This window comes from Ambystoma mexicanum, chromosome 11 (assembly GCF_040938575.1).
Source record: "Ambystoma mexicanum isolate Mex_15411 chromosome 11, UKY_AmexF1_1, whole genome shotgun sequence".
Classification (NCBI taxonomy): domain Eukaryota; kingdom Metazoa; phylum Chordata; class Amphibia; order Caudata; family Ambystomatidae; genus Ambystoma; species Ambystoma mexicanum.
Genome location: NC_090934.1, coordinates 156,236,098 through 156,251,949, shown reverse-complemented (window position 1 = coordinate 156,251,949; position 15,852 = coordinate 156,236,098). Strand labels below are relative to the sequence as shown.

Sequence of the window (15,852 nt, the reverse complement as noted above, 5' to 3'; positions counted from 1 at the left end):
GACGACCTGCAAAAGAAGCTGGTGGAGTTCTTGAGGGAATATCGGACCACACCCCACCAGTCCACGGGTGTTGCGCCGGCGGAGGCTTTGTTCGGACGCTGCCCCAGAGGCATGATACCTGAAATGGAGGGCAGGAGACCGGGTGTCATAGACAATGAAAGGGTTAGGCAAGAGCGGGCCATGCACAACCAGAAGGAAAGTGACAGGCGCGGTCTGCAAGGCAAGGAGATCCGTGTCGGAGATTCCGTGCTGGTCAAGAACCGTCACCCCGAAGGAAAGCTAGCTCTCCCTTTCGAGCCGCACCCATGGAAGGTCACCCATGTGAAGGGCACCATGGTGACCGCTGCCTGCGAGCGGGGTACGGTCACGCGGAATGTATCCTTCTTCAAGAAGGTGGACACGTCAACCGGAATGTCCAGTATCCCAGTCGACCCCACCCCTGAAGGAGGCTCTGATGAGCGGGATGAAGAACCCATGAACCCGGCAGCCCCCGCGGCGGGGGCACGAGCGGAGGCCCCGACAGCCTCGCCCCGGTATCCCTCGAGGTCGTCCAGGAGGCTGCCTGCCCGTCTCCAGGACTATATTTTGGACTCAGGTGATTGAAGGCGACGGTCAGCAGGGGACTGGAGGTAGCCCACCACCAGTTCGTTCCAGTTAATGTGTTACAAGTTAAGTTCATGTTTGTTGTTTGTCATTAAAGAAAAAAAGGGATGTGACGTCCCGTGAGTGTGTGTACTGTGCATGCGCGAGCCTCGTTCTGGGCCCGCGCATGCGTTATGGAATAAAGTAAGTCCGTGCGGCAGTTGCCGCCGGGTGATGCAACCGGCAACATCGTGTCTGGCGTGTCTGTGCATGCAGGCGCGCGTGAGCGTGTATAGGGCCCCACAGTTGCCGCCAGGCGACACAACAGCAAAATTTTTGTTTCCAGAGTTTTCAGACAAAATCTGCCTCCCAGGTTTGTTGGAATGTTGGCATGTATGTGCAGGCTGGATCTGATGACCCGCCGTGTCCACCCTGGGTGTGGATGTTCCATGATCTGACTCGGAAATAGAAAAAACTGAGGATTGAGGGTAAAGCGTGAGGTAATATACCCATACATGCCAACCCTCCCGATTTAGGGCGGGAGACTCCTGACTTTTCGTGAAAAAATATTGCTATTTTTCACATTCTCCCACCTAAAATACTTCTAACCCCAATGCATCCCTATGGGCAACACCCAATTTCTCTGATGAAATCTCCCACCCAGGTGAGTAGAAATGTTGGCATGTCTGATATACCTCCAAAAGAATCAGCTGTCGTGTGTGGACGCAGAGCCTTAAGTACTGGGACGAGGACGAGTGGGACTGGGAATAATGAGGAATACCGGGTAACTAAAGGTTTTTTTTTTTTTGGGTATGTTTTAGTTTTCTAAGAAACTTTTCACACATAAACAGATAGTAATCGGGGCATTACCGGTAAATAATCCAAGCATAAGATTCCACGCGCCCCCGCTTCCGCCGGCGGCCATGTTAAGCGTAGCGCGGGCTCTAAGCAGTTGCTCTCGGGCCACCATTTTATTGTCATTTACTGTTTCTAACGTCGACATGGCCGCTGATTTCTTTAGGTCTCGCGGGATTGTGACGTCTCTCTACACAGGCGGCCGGCCGCGGCGTAGGCTCGCGCAGCCGTAGTTCGAGCTACCAGAGCGCGTCCCCCCCGCCCGCCTCCGAGTCCTCAGTCGTTTGCCTCTCGTGTCGCGCGCCTTCGGTTGGGGTTTCGCCGTTATCTTCGGACGTCGTCGCCTTCCAGTAATCATGTCTCGGTACCTGAGGCCACCCAACACTTCACTCTTCGTCAGGAACGTGGGGGACGACACCAGGTTTGTTACGTAAGACCCTAGGACTATTTTACCTCTGGAAATGTTGGTGATTATTTGTGTGTGGCCTGGGCCTCGTGCTCCACTCGAGGGCCCCGGTAGCCACAGATTAGCGTGCACAAAGCCTTCAGTCACAATGCTTGCCCCAACTAGCCCCAGATCCACGCATATATTTTTTGTTTTTAGTTAGGTTTTGATGCAGGCTTAAAACAATGTTGTTTAAAAAAAAAAACGAAGTAGCTCGACTCCTCCACAATCCGCAAAAATGTAAGGTTGCGTCGCACTGAGCTTCGTGTGTTATTCATCATAGTTTTATTCTAAATTTGATTAAATTTCCGGCAGGGTTGCGTATTTACCCAGGGAAATAAAGTAATCGGAGAGGGAAACGTTTCACCAGTTGAACTTCAGGGTAGGTCCGTTAGATCTTTGTACTGGCGATATATAGGTGTATTGGGCCTCTCTCGCCCAGCGACCATAACACCGCATCTCCCCCTTTGCAGTCTTCCCGCTAATGTGGGCGTTTCCCGCGAAACGCCTGTGAACGATCTTCCAAAGCATCCTTTACACGGAGAAGGATGCTTTGGAAGACCATATTGCCAGGTTGTATTGCTTGTTTCGGGGGGTCAGCATTTTCAGTTATTTTAACTGTTAAAGTCATTAAGGATTTCTGGGAAAAAAACAGGTACTTTTCGCAGCCGCCGTTCGTGAGAGGGATGCTTTGTGCGCTTTTTTTTTTTTTTTTTTTTTTTTTTTTTAAACCTGCCATAAGTTCGCGCTTTTACATTGCAAATCTTATTTTGCAATGTGGGGGGGGGGGGCGAATGTTTGTATAGAGGGGTTCGTGTTCCCAGCGCCATTGGTTATATTAACCGCGTGCCTTATCCATTTGTGCAACCAGTTTCCCCCACCAGCTCCACGATGTACCTTAATCTTCAAAGCCGTCTTAAAAATGTGCTACAGCAGTTTCAGGCGGGGGCTGTTCTTCTTTTCTGACTCCCATGTTGTCTTGCAACCCGTTCAGGCCACCTTTGTTGGTGGTGGGGCTGTCTAGCTGCTTTGTCAGATAAAAATGAGATTCGCTTTATGCATAACCAGTGCTATAACTCAAACCTAGCTGGCAGGCAATTGGACACTGTTCGCCTTGGAGCGCAGGTGGGGCTAATCGGATGAGCGCCTCTTGACTACATCTCATGCCAGAAATTCACCCTAGGACTACTGTTTCCTCAGAGGTTCATCGGCGGGGTTACTTAACATTTAAAGTGATCCAGTTAGGACTGTGGTCCTCGGGGTCCTTTCCTGGCTACTGTAAGCGACGGCTGCAAAATGACAACCTTATGAACGTGATTAATTGAAGCACGGGAGGAGGGCCTGTGGGGAGATGCATCCCCGTTGGCTAATTGGAAAACACAGGCATGGTGTAACTGTTATAACAGGCGGCACGTTTTTATTAATACGTGCTTGCAGATGTCAATCAATGGCATACCACAAACTACACTGGTATTCGTACTAGCCTTCGTGTTTAAAGGCATTTGTTATTTGGACTTGTACCGCTGCCAGTTTTGGCAGTTCTGAAAGGGGAAGGTTAGTGGGTATGAGGGGGAAGGGGACGGGAGCTTTTATTGTGCTGTTGGTAGCCTCAATTTGGAAAAATCGGTCACTGCTAGTATGGGTTTGGTGGATGTTGTATGCAGGTGTGGAGAGATTGAGTGTTTGTAGTGTCGGTGTGTTAATGGTTGTTGGGTGTTAGGAAGTTGTATTAGTAAACAATGCAACAGCTGCCATCAACATCCTCCAAGTGCAACACATCAGCCTTTGTATTTCGTGTGAGGTGTTTGCTATCCTCCTAGATCTATTGTTGCCTGGCTTCGCCATCTTAGTACCTGGCCACCATGTACATTTTTGCGAGTGGATTGTGTGTGCTAGGTGGGGAAAGGCAGGTCCCTGGAGGCACAGTGGTCCTACGTGTGTTGGATGGATACTTGGTTGAAGTTCCAGCTTGTGGGTGTTTGAACTAAGGAGGAACCACCCCACACAAGTTTATTTGGTCACTGGTATGACCAGAAGTGCTGAGCCTGATTTGACGTTTCTGTTTAACCTGTAGCCGGTAAATTATTATTGCAGCAACTCCATCCTTTTTAAAAAGCCCAGTGGATGATGCACATCGACTTGATTCGATGAGTATGGAATGCCCAGTTTAAACATCCACTAACCTCAATTTAAAGCCAATGCAGTGCATGGCCGGTAAGCTGGCTCGGCGGCTTAGACACTCGTTGCAGTGATCCGTTTGATCTCCAAGTTGCTGGTCCGAATCCCGGCAATAATGGTAATGTATGTAAATACATCCTATGTAGCGCGCTTTAGATTAAAGCAATGCGTAAAAAAACAAATTATATAGTTGGTTAGGATCAGCAAGGCCCTTGCACACACTTGAGTGATAGTCATTGACAAATCACAGCCTTATCAACAATTCTAACTTTAAAGACTCTTCAGTCAGTGCAATCGTTGTACAAATAAAACAAGAAATGATTTAGAAGCAAGACATGTCCCTGTAGAGGTAATCCAGATAAGTATATAACTTCAAGTAGTGGTTCATGCAGACTTAATTTTCTAAGCACTGTAATTATCCATTCTTTGGATAATGGAGACTTCGACTGTCCAGCCAACATTTGACCATGAGACTCTGTGCATGCAAAGGTAGTTAAGATTGATAGTGCACATCTGTCCCATTGGTGAGAGGGTGCTACACTGATTCATCTGGTAATTGTGAGGGAAACCTCCCATTCTGTCAGTGTGGACTGTTGACACAGGAGATTTTCCATACAGTAACCTTGTGCATGAGTCTGGGTGTTGTACTTTTTACTAGCAAAGTTAAAAAAAAAAGGAATATTAAGAGCACTTGGCATGGATGAGGGAGGAGTGTAGTTAGGTGCTGGGTGTGAGCTATGTGTGGAAGAGGGTTGTCTGCTGGGGGCTCAATGTGGTACTGGTTGGTAGGTGGAGACCGCTATGATGGATAAGAGTTCGAGAGGTTGGTTGCTAATGTGATGGGAGATTTGTGGCGGATGTCCCATTGGTGAGTCAGGTGCTGTAGTCCATTGGGGGAGATCCTATAAGGGGCAGTGGTGCAGTTGGTAGGTCTCTCGATTTGGGCCTGGAGTTATAATCGGGGGAGGTGGGTCAGGTGCACGCCCCCTGCTGGTTCATGAGGTGGAGTGCTTGGCAGACGGACATTGCAGGCTGTTGGCTGGGTTTGGTGGTGCGGGCGGGTGTAGTGTGATTAATTATGTCTGCAAGTAGAGGGGGGGGGGTATTCAGTTTTTATATTGCATACAGCTGACATGGTCCCAAGGGAGCAGCTCAACATTTCTTTGTTGGTGGTGGTGCATGGGAGTTTTATGGGACCGGGCTCTGTATGGGTAAAGCTTGCATGTGTTGGGCGGGGGGGGGGGGTGCAGGTTATGTATTTGGGTGTTACGGTTGTGGAGGCATGGCCCAGTTTGTGTCTGTCGGTGCATTGTGGAGTTTTGGACCTTTGGGTTTGGTGAGGTGTGATATCAGTTTAATCAATGTGGGTCCGCAACGGTTGTTAGTATAAAAAAGTGAGCAGATCTGTGGCATATGATTGCATTGCGGGGGCATTCGGGGTGTACTTGGTGTTACTTTGCAGCAATGCATCTATGGGACAGACTTCCAGTGTCTAGATGAGTGGTTCCTTGAATGCCAATTGCCTGTTGGTGTTGTCTTCAGGTGTAAGGTAGCTGGTTTGCTCCAAGTGACTGCAAGCTTGTCACTGCTTGGAGTAAATGGTGCATACAGTGTTTGGCGTGTGGACTTATCTAGTATCCTGCATTTGTATAACCATAAACTATGGTAGTAGGCGCTATCCAAGTGTTTTTTGCCTGCTAGAGGGGCAAAGGATCGTGAGACATTCAGTGGTGTTATGGAAGAGCAAAGTCAGGTAGATAGATAATGAGGGATAGAGAAGGTGCTCAAGAAGGTATGAAAATGGGTGGAAGAGCTATTGGACCACTTATCATGGGACTTCACTATATTCTATGGCGCGCAGTGATGAAAGGGGAGATAGCTAAAGAGGTGTTTGCAATGCCGAGGAAACTGCATGCAGCAAAGCCCTGCTTGCTGTACTAGGCCCCCAACATTTGACTGGGGTTGTATGACACAAATCCAAATCTGTGAAGTTTTTAAAAATTAGAGGGTTCCCTAAAAGCTGGCAAAAACCTCACGTTTTTGGTTTCCTAATAAACCCCTAGGTATGTGCGCAAAGGGCTTAGGAACAACAAGCCTGTCTGACTTTGCCCTGACCAGATTGTCTTCAGCCTGCCTCTCTCCCAAACCCCCATTGGTGAAGGAGTACGTGCATTTAGCTTGGTGGGGTGGATAACATTGATCTATGCAGTACAAGACTCAGTATGTTTCTACAAGGCATAACATAAGTGTAGCATACCAAATGTAACTGACCAGCACATCAAAACCGGACATGGAATAGTTAATGTAGCTCAGTGCAGGCATATAGTAAAACATGCCACTGCTAGGCATCCCGAACAAATGATGTGACCCAACAGAACCAGCACCGCAACGACAAACGTGTAAACACAGTAACGCACACTCTTACTGGGTGGGGATTTACTCCCCAATGTACTGTTACTTTTACTAGCACTACCACTACTCAATGGGGCAGAAATTCAAGTCGCAAGCTACTAGCCAGCCACAAAGTCACTTGCCACCTCAATTCCAACGTACACCATTTCTTTCTTGCCAAGAGTCAAATATCACTAGCGAGCGGCGAGTGCACATTTGCACCCTGCCACTGTTTATACTATTGTTAGCAGTGCAACTGTTAATGATTCAACTGCTGGTAATTGTAATGGTATACCTGCTGCTAGTTGTAGCAATTAGTACATTATGCCCCGAGCGGCGGCATTACTGAGTCAGGTAATGCCACAGGCCCATTATGTGCCCCAGGCGGGGAGGTGGGAGGAAAAGGGGGAGGGGGAGGCAGCTTCTTGGCCGTGTGGAGGCTCGGATGGGGAATGCCCTGCTTGGAGCCTTCTCATTGGCTTTGAAGGATTAAAGCTGGTCTCAAAGGCACAATGCTTGATACGCCATGTATAGTAGTGAAATCCCAAATTGTTGAAAAGTGATTTCAATTCAAGAAAATTTGCCTCTCCAACTTTACTTATGGTTCAGTTGGGTTTGACAGGGAGAGGTTTTTGGAGCCAGGACCAATCACCTACAGTCCAATACGGGTGCTTGCCGGGTAGGGTATGAGGGTCCCTGTGGAAAAGTAGTGAACCAGAACGTGTATGCATGAGCACCCTGCGGGTGAGTATTTCAGTTGCTGACAGTCCAGGGTGCCCGGTTTAGGTCTTACTGGCAGAGTTGCTACTGTTTTGACATGCAGGTCAGGCGTGCACTTGATTTTTGAAATCCAAGTACTTTGGTTTCGGGCAGGCCCCTCTCCTGGGGGAGAGCAGCAGTAACGTGAGGTCCGGTGAGGGGAGTGCCTGCACAGTTTCTGGTCCAAAGACCAGGAAATGTTCCTTCTCTGGATAATGCTGGATATTAAATGTACCTACAATTGCTGGGAGTAAATATTCACTGCGTAATGAGTCTCGGCTCAAGAGTTACTGCGTGCCCGAATCAATGTGCTAAGAGCCCGTAGAGGTCCAAACAATCGATAGTGCTAAGCACCTAGATTAAACAAAGGCACTGGCGATTCAAAGCAGCACTCTCCCCATGAACCGTGCACCTGAAATAAAAACATTAGTTGTGATGCAATCCCTGGATTCAAAACTCCTTGATAATACACCTAGATTAAAAATGAAATGACCGTGAACAGGTCACCTACGTTCAAGACATTCACTGTGCGCTATAAGCCTCTGACAATAGTCGCTCTGTGGACGAGGCACCTAGAATCAAAACTTTGACTGTTAAGCCCCCTAGACGCAGTTGTGAGCTAGAGGCGCCTGTATGAAAAATGTGCCTCAATTCACAGCAATCGCTACCCTCAGTTCCCCCAGGTGCAAAACTTCTAAGGGCATTGTATTGGCAGTGCCAATGCAAACTAAAGAGCACCGTCTGAATCAACACAAGGATAAGAGCAGGGGTGGCAGGGTTTTACCGAGCACAGTGTTGGCTGTGCTCCCCCACCACACCAGATTTTCGCCTTAAATTGTGTCCGGTGTCCACAGGAAGGGGCAAACGGGGAATGCAGCCAATGTTTCTGTTGAGATGTTAGGGAGAGTTTGTTTTGGAGGAATTCAAGGCCTTTCTTATGGCGGACACAGTGGGTGATGCATAAGTCCCATCAGCTAACTGGAAGCCATTGGAGCACCATGAGTGCAGGGGGTATGTGTCCTCTTGTGGAGGAGGAGCCTTGATGCAGGTTTTGAATCCATTGGAGCTTGAGCCTGGAGTGCCTAGGCGAGGGAGATGGTGAGAGAAGATGTTGGGCAGAATTGCGCTGCTTCTGTGGGGGAAGGAGAGATGGGGGGGGGGGTGGGGGGGGTTTGCCTGAGAATACAGAGGTGGAAGTAGCATACTCTGCGTTGATGTGGCAAGAGTGCGGTCAGAGTGGAGGGTGAATCCTAGGTTCTTTACTGAGATCAATGCTGTAGGGAGGGCAGCCAGGGGGTGAGTTGGTGTATTTGATAAATGATATCTTCGCTACATGCAGCATCCCAATCATCCAAAAACACTCTGCAGTCCCTTGGCGGATCCAGGCGTAGTGGGAACGAAACCGCACCTCATTTAGCTAATTTCAGTTGATCAGACCGCTGAATTTGTACTGTCAGTCCTCTCTTCTTAGGCAGGCTGCTGCTTCCCAAATCCACTGCCAACGGTAGAAATTGCAGAATCTCCCTTTTATCCCATCCTCGTCGCCAACTGTAAGTCCTGAACAAACACACATGAGACTATATTAATATAGGTTCCGCGTCCAAGGGAGAAACAGCCCCCAGCAGGAACAGCTCAACAGTCTTCCTTCACAGCAACCTCTCGCACTCTAGAACCATGAGCTTGTAGCAGAAGATAGGCTCTGAGTTCTACTGTAACCATGGGTGTGAGATGCACTGCTAAGCTGACCTAAACCAGTGTTATAGCTGGAGTAACCCACACCACATTGTACATTACACCATTATACCAGAAGAGAGAATGTCATACTTCCTAACAGCGCACCAAAAGGATGACACTTGAGAACTTGTTTCTCTTACTGCTTGGCTGAACATTTGAAGTTTTATCAGTTATATACAGATGCACTTCTCGGACATCTTCATAGTACAAAGCAAGTGGGTCTCCAATAGTGCCATGTAGAGAAGCAATTTTGGGGGCCAAAACCAGTGTAGGCTGTGCAGGTGGCTTAGATTTTTAATCGGTTCTCATAATGAATTGTATGGGTAAAGGATTGCTGAAGAGCAAGTTGATTTTGGGAGGTTTAAGAAAATGTAGCATGTCCTCCCGCTTCTAGTATTGGGTTACCTGTTGCACTACCAACCTAAACATAACCTCCTCTTATGAGGGGTGCTGGCCTCAATTCAACTTTTAAATGAATTCATTTCTTTCCCTGTATGTATTGTATACCACACTAAGTTCTAATTTCTCAGTGGAAAATGTCATTCTTTACATACATGAGTGACTGTTATTGGGCTATCACTAAAATGAACCTAGGTAAAGTACTTTTCCAATTTTTTCCCCCTATTCTTAGATCTGAAGATTTGCGTCGTGAATTTGGGCGTTATGGGCCTATAGTTGATGTTTATGTTCCACTTGATTACTACACCCGTCGCCCAAGAGGGTTTGCATATGTTCAATATCCTTTCTTCAAGATTCCTTGTTGGTGTGAGATTGTTCGTTTGAAATTCAAGTATGCGTAAGAGGTAACCTGCCTAGCATGTTTATATTTTAATTTGTTCGTGGTTTAATGTTAATGTTTATCATTTTAAGGGATGTTTATCAAACTAATTTGATTTTTCTGCTAGTCTTAAAGATCACTTCGCTTACTTAACATGTTTGACTATCTTACATTTCTTGGCATTTATTTTACTGGGCCTAGTGCTTTGGTTAAATATTGGCTCACTACAAGTTTTAAAATGTAGAACTCTATTGAATGTGATTGATTTGCTTTCTGTTTAAAATATTTTAAGAAATCACAAAGAATTTCAATCACTATGGTAAACAGATTGTGGTTATATTTGTAATCTGTTCCCTAATTTTACTGTCCTCTGTTGTTACCTCAGACTCTAAAGCTGTACGGTAAAGGCGAATCCCAAAGAAAGCATGAAAGCACCTTAGAGTAGAGTTCAACAATTAACACAAGTAGACAAGCTAAAGGCTTCTTAATCTGGCTTGAAGAGAAGGGAAAGATTGGGAAAAGACAAAGTAAAGAAAAGCTGGAAGAAGGACAAGCTGTAATAGGCGACAAAGCTTCGGTTAACCTACAAAAGGGGGAAAAGCTTTTTGTCAAAGTAAAGATTAAAACCATTGGGCAAGCACATCATGACAAGTCCTTCTGACAAGCGCTTAGAGTTAAAGGTCAAGATGAAGTTGATTGGTGACCAAGACAGAGTCTTCATGCCTGATGTATCCTACAAGATCATTTTGTCTCTCTTGTAAGTACAGTTGATTGGGTCTGCTTTAGCTTAAATATTGAAGACTGTTTATTGCTGGCACTTTGTCATTTGGTGGTTGGCCTCCTCATTGTGATATATAATTTTACGCATGGCACTAGTTTGAACTGTTGATGGGATGAAGGGAAATGGGTATTTGACATGCTTTGCGTTTGGACAAGAAGTTGGATTCCCCATGACCTGGTCTAGTAAAGAATGTATGTTTCTTTCAATATTTTAGGCGAGTGGAGTCGTTTACCTACACTTAGTTTGATAGCAGCATTTTCTACACTCTACTACACTAAATATACTCTGTTCTCTTTGATTTCACAAATTGCAGGCTTGGTCCACACATACAATTTTCAGTGGGCTTTAACTCTGATGTCTTAAAAAGGTTAAGTTAATTAAGAACTGGGTAGGTCGGACCGGCAGTAGCCAGAAAGGTTCACTTGGTCCAAACAATCTGCAGTCATATGTTCAACAAATAAATATTGGTTTCAATATCAAAGCAATGTGTGAAAGGTCGTTTCTGTATTCTTGACCATTAGTTGTTGAAATTATACAATGGCTGTTGTACACAGTTAATCTTATTACATAGCTTCTAATGCAAAAAATGTGTAGAGGTAAAATTCCCTGGGTATACAACCGTTCAGTACATGAAGGTTGTTAATGTTGAAATAAAATGGTGGGTGACCCTCGCACTCATTTATAAATCATGATGGTGGGTTTTCACCCAGCGCTTCATACTGAACTGAAATCGCATACAAATCAATGGGTGTTGCGTCCCAGTAGCCTTCACATAATTTCATGCGGGGAGTGTACACTGGGTAAACATGTAAAAATTGCTGTGCAATACTGATCTCAGAATTGATTGAATCCAGATGTGGGTGCCACTGTAATTTTTCTTTTAATTGTCGGGCTGCAGGCAGTTGCATTTTTGTGTTCAATTTTCTTTTTTTCTTATTTTTTTAATGCACACATACCCATCCCAATGCTTTTGAAGAGTGATAGTTGCCGTGAAGTATTGTGACGATCCAACCAGATTAGGTCTGGCATTATTCAGCATGTGTGGGTCTTCAAGATGTGTTCTGTTTTCGTTAGTACTGCATGTACTTATGTGGACAACACTCTGGGTGCTTCTTTTGGTCTCCTGGTCCATTCTTGGTTTTTGTTTTAGCTATCTGAGATGTGCCTTACAATATATGGGGATGTTTCTTGTTGGAGTGGATACGCCAATTTCCTGGTCAATGGGTACAGTACCTCCACATAGGCCCTGAATTTGTGCCACAAGATTTGATACTTTAACATTGAGTATTGGGTGGAGTATAGAGTTGATGACTCAGTTCAGGTTTCAGGGAACAGTAAATATTGAAACTTTATTTGGATGGTGTACCTATTGGAGTTTTCGAAGTACCCTATAATCATTATTACCAAGTGTCTGTCTGGTTACTAGTAGTTTTAGCCATTTGTGCGATTGATAGTGACCCTTTTTTTTAAATATTTTGTTTTATTGCTGAAGCGCCCTGGGGGATGCAGGCTGTGACCAACTGAGGCATCTGATTTAAAGAGATCACTGAATAATGTTAAAGCATATTAAACCTACTGTGGTGTATGAAAAATGTTATAGCCCAAAGTAGGGTGATGTGCGTGTATGTTTCAGAAAGTCTCTTGGGGTTAATTCCTAGACATTATTCATCATTTTTGTGACCAGACTGTGGAACTAGAATGTACCATGTATTAGCTTTCTGCATGCCATCCCAAATTACAAAATACCTTAACAGTTGGCACATTTGAAGATGTCCGTGATGCTGAGGATGCTCTCCATAATTTGGACAAGAAGTGGGTTTGCGGTCGTCAAATCGAAATCCAGTTTGCTCAGGGTGATCGAAAAAGTAAGTGAAATGTTTATTACATGTTTCAAAGGGGCGCTGAAGAATTGGTAGTTTGGCAATGGCACAAAGGAAGAATTAGTTTCGGTAGGGGTGGTGTTTTTTAATTATTTAAGTCCTTTTTAAAAAATAAAGTTGGTTTGTCTAGACGGGATGATCCTGATCCAGTGCGGTACTGGTCAGTCGAGCCACCAATGTGGCTCGCATATTAAGCTTGTCTGGAGTCAGCGTGGTTTTACAAAGTATTAACTGTCATCTAGACAGCCACATCCATTGTAGTGACATAAGGAACATTATTTTGTGCTGGGACGAATGCAGAGTAGCATTTGAAAGTTAATTGAAGTGGAGTTTGCTTTTTTGACCCTTATTGTGCCCATGGTTTTTTTTAAGTCATTATTTTGCTTTGGATTTTTCAGCACCCACTCAAATGAAAACAAAAGAGGGAAGAAGTGAATATGAATCTTCTGTTTATGATGACGATTATGATCGCTACAGTAGAAGATCTAGGAGCCGAAGTTATGAAAGGAGGAGATCGCGAAGTCGTTCATTTGAACAAAACTATAGGCGGTCTTGCAGTCCTAAATAGTAAGTTGAAATTGTTTCATGAATAAGGCACATGAGATCATGGCACTGTAGGCAACGTTAGTTTGTTCAAATCCAAGAAAACGCCTATACCTGTGAAACCATGTATGTTTCATGCATGAAATCAAGCAGTCGGGAATGATGAGTGGAAAATGCAATTTGGCCAGAGGCCTTGAGTGCGCATTTGTCTACACAAGTTGGACTGCAATATACTATTGCTTTGGTGTTGCAGTTACTTTTTCAATTGTAGGATGAATGCATTCTCTCTAATGAATCCCATAAAAGCAAAAAAGTTGCCCCTTTATGTCAGATCGAACGCCTGCAAATAATGCCCATTATTTTGTGTTAACATTTTAAGTGATCCCTGGTTTGCCCATTGTGTTACAGAACACAGATTTGCCAGGCCAGCGCTTGATCTGTGCTTTATGTAATGGACACAGGTTTCCCCAGTTCTTGGCTTGGTCCAAACAGTGTTTGACAAAGTGAAGCAGTAATTAAGTAGTGGGTGCGTAGATTCCTGCTGATCCCATGTTAAAAGTATGGGCAATCCAATCCGGCAGTGTCGGGATTACCTTTCCACTTGTATCTCTTATTGGGTTTCAGTTTTTTATTTTTTAAATAGAAATGAAGTACTATCATTGGGATATTTGTCCCATGGGTCCTGTAGGGGGTGAAAAATAAATTTTTATTTTTATTTATTTCAGTCGGCAAACAGAAAGGCCTTCAAGGCGTAGCAGAACACATTCAGACCATGGCCGGTAATGTTTTGTATTTTATTACAATTGTGTAAGTGTTTCTTGCATGTTTGTATTGTCCATATTCTTTAAAATTGACTCTTAACCATGTTACTTCTCTTGCCCTTTGTCCGTTCTGCACCAGTGCCAATTCCCCCCATGTTTTCCTATGCACCCTACCCACCCCAAAAATACTGCCCTTCAAAGCATATAGAGCATAATAATCTTTTTTTCCTTGGCTTTCAGGTTCAATCGTCGGAATAGATCTTTTTCTAGGTCTAATTCGAGGTCTCGATCAAGGTCCCCATCAAAGAAGGAAATGAAACGTTCCCGGTCTCATTCAAAATCAAGGGGTACTTCTAAAATGGGTTCTAAAAGCCACAAGTCTAGTTCCAGATACGAGAGGGAATCAAGAAAAAAGGCACCACATAGATCGCAATCCCGGTCACATTCCAGATCGAGGTCTTAGACAATCCTCAAATATTGTTGCCATTGAGTGTTTCCATGTAAGGCATGTATAATTCATTGTCATCCAGGTCTCTTCCGTTTATGGATGGATTATGTTGCAGCAATGCAACCACTTTATCTTGTTAAGAATATGGAAGGCTGCAGTTTAGCGATAAAGTTCATTAAATGGTATGGGCATCCATTGAGGTGTCCACTTGTACAGTCAGTTTTCATTAACTACTTAGTTGTATGCAGGGCTTTATGAGCTCGTACGTAAGTGTTGCAGATCTCAACTCCATAGGTATCTTCTCAACCCATAGGTATTTTTTATGAATTACCCATAGTGGTAACACCAGTCTCATAGCCCTGTTGCCACAGCCACTCTTCAATGAAGACTGGTTACTGAAGTGTTAATTGATTGAATGCTGTCTACGTGAATGGTGCCATCATTGGGTATATTTCGCATAATTGGAAATTAAACCAACCACCAGTGTTAAAATGGGGGGCAGTTGCCGGGCCATTTGAGAAGTTTCAGAACAGTACATAAGACTGTTTCAGCATTAGTCCATTTTATGCAAAGTCCCTTCCCCGCCCTCTTGGTGTGGTTTTTGTATCATTTACATATGGCGATTGTTTGAAGTAGGTTGTATCTACAAAATGTCACATTGGATGCATAGTTGCCTGCAATGGTGTAGTTTCAGTCACTGAAAAATATGACCCTGCCATAGACCGCTGAAAAATATATTTCATACTTTTTTAAAACACTAACCATGGTTGGTTAAGTTCAATGTGCATGTACACACTCAAAGAAAATGGTTAATTTCTTTGCCCTGCAATTTTTGTGTGAAACCATGCAAAGCCACACAATTCTATGCTTGCTCCAGTTCAAGGTTTTTATAGTTTTAAGTTTAACAGTTATGTGGCATTGTAAGCATTTCCTTAACGTGTACACGTTTAATTTTAGACTTGTTTTTTTGTTGTTGCTCCATCTGATTTTTCTCTTAACTAGTAGTTGTCTGAAATCGAAGTACACTGATCCTGAATCGTTACATTTCATTTCGAGTTTGCATTTAAAAATAGTTGTGGCTAAAAGGTATGTTAAAGTTGGTTAATCTTTGTACATTTAAAGATTATTTTCTTTTGTACTTACTGTTGCTCTGCAATTCAGGCCAGCATTTTTTATCATTTGGTTGAATGTACCGCATTTAAAACTAGCAGCTTGCAGCTCTAGCAGAAGTTGTGGGATGGAAATTCCTTTCTTATAGAAGCTTGTATAAAGGTATTTTTATATGTTCTCCAACGGACGTGTGTATTCATTTTGTGTATTTAACCTACCTTAAGAACCCATTTTTATCAAAAAGAACTACCCCCACTATCTTCTGCTTGCTGTACATCTAGCAAATCTGCTGTAATAAAATTTTGTTTTCTCAACTAGGCACATTTGCATATTGTATTTTTCAAAGGACTAGTGCTTACATGTATGCTAGCTGACCATGTGTTTGTTTGCATGCATTCAAATGAATACCTCTGTGGTTGAAATAGCCTAATTATTGCTGGTGCTAAGATTACATACTGGTAATGGTCAAATAGCCTCACTGTGAAAGCTACATCTAGAAGTGTGCCCAATAGCCTCCATTGAAGGTGCATTTATAAGTGTGCCCAATAGCCTTTGTATTTAGAAGTGTGCCCAATAGCCTGTCTGTGGAAGGCCGCATTTAGAAATT

The 15,852-nt window shown here is 44.2% G+C and overlaps 1 protein-coding gene across 2 annotated transcripts; it reads left to right on the top strand.

Annotated features, from left to right (window-relative positions):
* The first annotated feature begins 1,456 nt into the window (after window positions 1–1,456).
* On the top strand, window positions 1,457–15,555 carry SRSF10 (serine and arginine rich splicing factor 10). Of its 2 annotated transcripts, none has more exons than XM_069622679.1 (6): window positions 1,457–1,867; window positions 9,576–9,682; window positions 12,267–12,368; window positions 12,782–12,950; window positions 13,652–13,705; window positions 13,928–15,555. In XM_069622679.1, the coding sequence occupies exons 1-6, from the start codon at window positions 1,794–1,796 to the stop codon at window positions 14,148–14,150; spliced, it is 729 nt and encodes a 242-aa protein (XP_069478780.1). In that variant the 5' UTR covers window positions 1,457–1,793; the 3' UTR covers window positions 14,151–15,555. The 2 variants fall into 2 exon arrangements, with proteins under 2 accessions (XP_069478780.1, XP_069478781.1); XM_069622680.1 differs by having other exon boundaries at window positions 1,581–1,858.
* Window positions 15,556–15,852: the final 297 nt, after the last annotated feature.

Bases quoted from the DNA above. Each gene is read 5' to 3' on its own strand.
- SRSF10 (XM_069622679.1), top strand. From the start codon at position 1,794: ATGTCTCGGTACCTGAGGCCACCCAACACTTCACTCTTCGTCAGGAAC. The intron at 12,369-12,781 runs GTAAGTGAAATG...TGGATTTTTCAG, and splicing joins TGCTCAGGGTGATCGAAAAA to CACCCACTCAAATGAAAACA. The intron at 12,951-13,651 runs GTAAGTTGAAAT...TATTTATTTCAG, and splicing joins CGGTCTTGCAGTCCTAAATA to TCGGCAAACAGAAAGGCCTT.